This window comes from Herpailurus yagouaroundi, unplaced genomic scaffold (genome assembly GCF_014898765.1).
Source record: "Herpailurus yagouaroundi ecotype Mexico unplaced genomic scaffold, PumYag 63335, whole genome shotgun sequence".
NCBI classification, from domain to species: Eukaryota; Metazoa; Chordata; class Mammalia; order Carnivora; family Felidae; genus Herpailurus; species Herpailurus yagouaroundi.
Window position 1 is genome coordinate 1 of NW_024416886.1, and position 1,923 is coordinate 1,923.

The 1,923-nt window shown below is 45.9% G+C and overlaps 1 protein-coding gene across 1 annotated transcript; it reads right to left on the reverse strand.

Moving 5' to 3' along the window:
• Positions 1–1,315: 1,315 nt before the first annotated feature.
• On the reverse strand, positions 1,316–1,917 carry LOC121024320 (complement C3-like). The gene is made up of 2 exons (XM_040466567.1): positions 1,819–1,917; positions 1,316–1,714 (listed from the first exon to the last, which is right to left on the reverse strand). Exon 2 carries the CDS (start codon positions 1,610–1,612, stop codon positions 1,331–1,333), a length of 282 nt encoding a protein of 93 aa, XP_040322501.1. The 5' UTR covers positions 1,613–1,714; positions 1,819–1,917; the 3' UTR covers positions 1,316–1,330.
• Positions 1,918–1,923: the final 6 nt, after the last annotated feature.

Sequence of the window (1,923 nt, forward strand, 5' to 3'; positions counted from 1 at the left end):
GTTAAAGGGATAATTAAGATTGTGCTCCTGGGGGTGCCTGTGCGGCTCGGTGGAAAAGCATGGGACTCTTGATCTTGGGGTTGTAAGTTCAAGTCCCACATCAGGCGTGGGGATTACTTAAAAATAAAATGTTGGGTCGCCTGGGTGGCTTAGTTCAGCGTCTGATTTCAGCTCAGGTTATGATCTCACAGTTCATGAGTTTGAGCCTCATGTTGGGCTCTGTGATGACAGCTCAGAGCTTAGAGCCTGGAGCCTGCTTCAGATTCTCTGTCTCCTTCTCTCTTAGCCCCTTCCCTGCTTGCACTCTGTTGTCTCTTTCAAAATATGTAAATATTTTTTAAAATAGAAAAAAATAGGGGTGCCTGTGTGGCTCAGTCGGTTGAGCATCCGACTTTGGTTCAGGTCATGATCTTGCAGTTCCTGGGTTCAAGCCCCGCATCAGGTTCTGTGCTGACAGCTTGGAGCCTGGAGCCTGCTTCCGATTCTGTGTCTCCCTCTCTCTGCCCCTTCCCCGCTCATGCTCTGTGTCTCTCTCTGTCTCTCAAAGATGAATAATCGTTAAAAAAAAATAAAAAATAAATAAAACCTGTTTAAAAAATTCGAGTTTGGTTCTATTAACGTCAGAAAAGAAATATTATGGTAAATTCTGGTTTGAGAATAAATAAGACATTTCACTGTAAAATAACACTGTGAGTTGTAAAGAATTTGCTTTTCCGTGTTTCAATATTTTTTCAATTACTTTAAGTGTTTTGGGGAAAATTAACCACCCAACAATTTCAACCATTAAAAAAAAGACACGTGTATGGGAGCCTTCATTTTTTGATTAGCTTCAGGCTCCAATCATGGTTTGACTTGGCACTGTCTCTATTTAAAATCTGATCTTTTGTTCATCACCGGTTTTTCGGCATTCGTTTTGATTCCTTACAATATTGCGTTAAAAGACTGTTACCCTCCTGACTTCACGTTTTGCTTGAAAATATTAATAAAGATGATAGGAGGCTTTTACTTTTTATTTTTTTAAAAAGATTTTCATGTTTATTTTTGAGAGAGAAAGAGACAGAGTGTGAGTGGGGGCAGGGGAGGGGCACAGAGGGAGGGAGACACAGAACCCAAAGCAGGCTCTGTGCTCCCCACTCAGTGCAGAGCCCAACACAGGGCTCAAACTCATGAGCTGTGAGACCATGACCTGAAGTCAGACGCTTAACTGACTGAGCCACCCAGGCACCCCAGTCACCCACAGGCTTTATTTTTATTTATGACTTGATCTAGTATTATTTTTGAGAATGTTCATCACTAAGAAAGTATAGAAATGTAACTGTTCCTCACTGACTCACCCTAATCCTGGCCTTGGTTCCAAACTTGTAGGACTCCCAAGCATCCTAAGCTGGACACTGGACACTCTTGGTGTCTCAGAGTCAGTGTCTCCAACCTGGGTTGACAGCATGGGGAGACAGGAGCCTCTCCCAAAGGACAAGGCACTGCAGGTGCCCCAAGGACTCACCACGACCTTCAAGAGTTTCTTGACACCATCCATGAGGAAACGATTGTCAACAGCAGCCTTGACCTCCACGCTATGTAGGCCAACTTTCAGAGGCACGATGAGAAAAGGCATGGCTATTGAGGACTTGGCTGGGATGTTCAGAATCTGCTGATAGGGTTTCTTGGCGGTGGTCAGGCTGCAGAAGGCTGGGTTGTAGAGCAGGGTCACCCTCGCCTGCCAGGGAAAGAGTATCAGTCAAGGGGCATGTGCCATGGTTCCCCCCCACACCTGCCATCTTCCAAGCTCTCCACCATACCTCTGCCCCCGCGGGAACCCACCTTGAGCTCCCCAACATCCTGGTAATTGTAGAGCACGGCCTGGATCTCCACTTGCTCGTTGCGCACGACAGAGTAGGGTAGCCGCAGGTCGATGAAGAAGTCTTG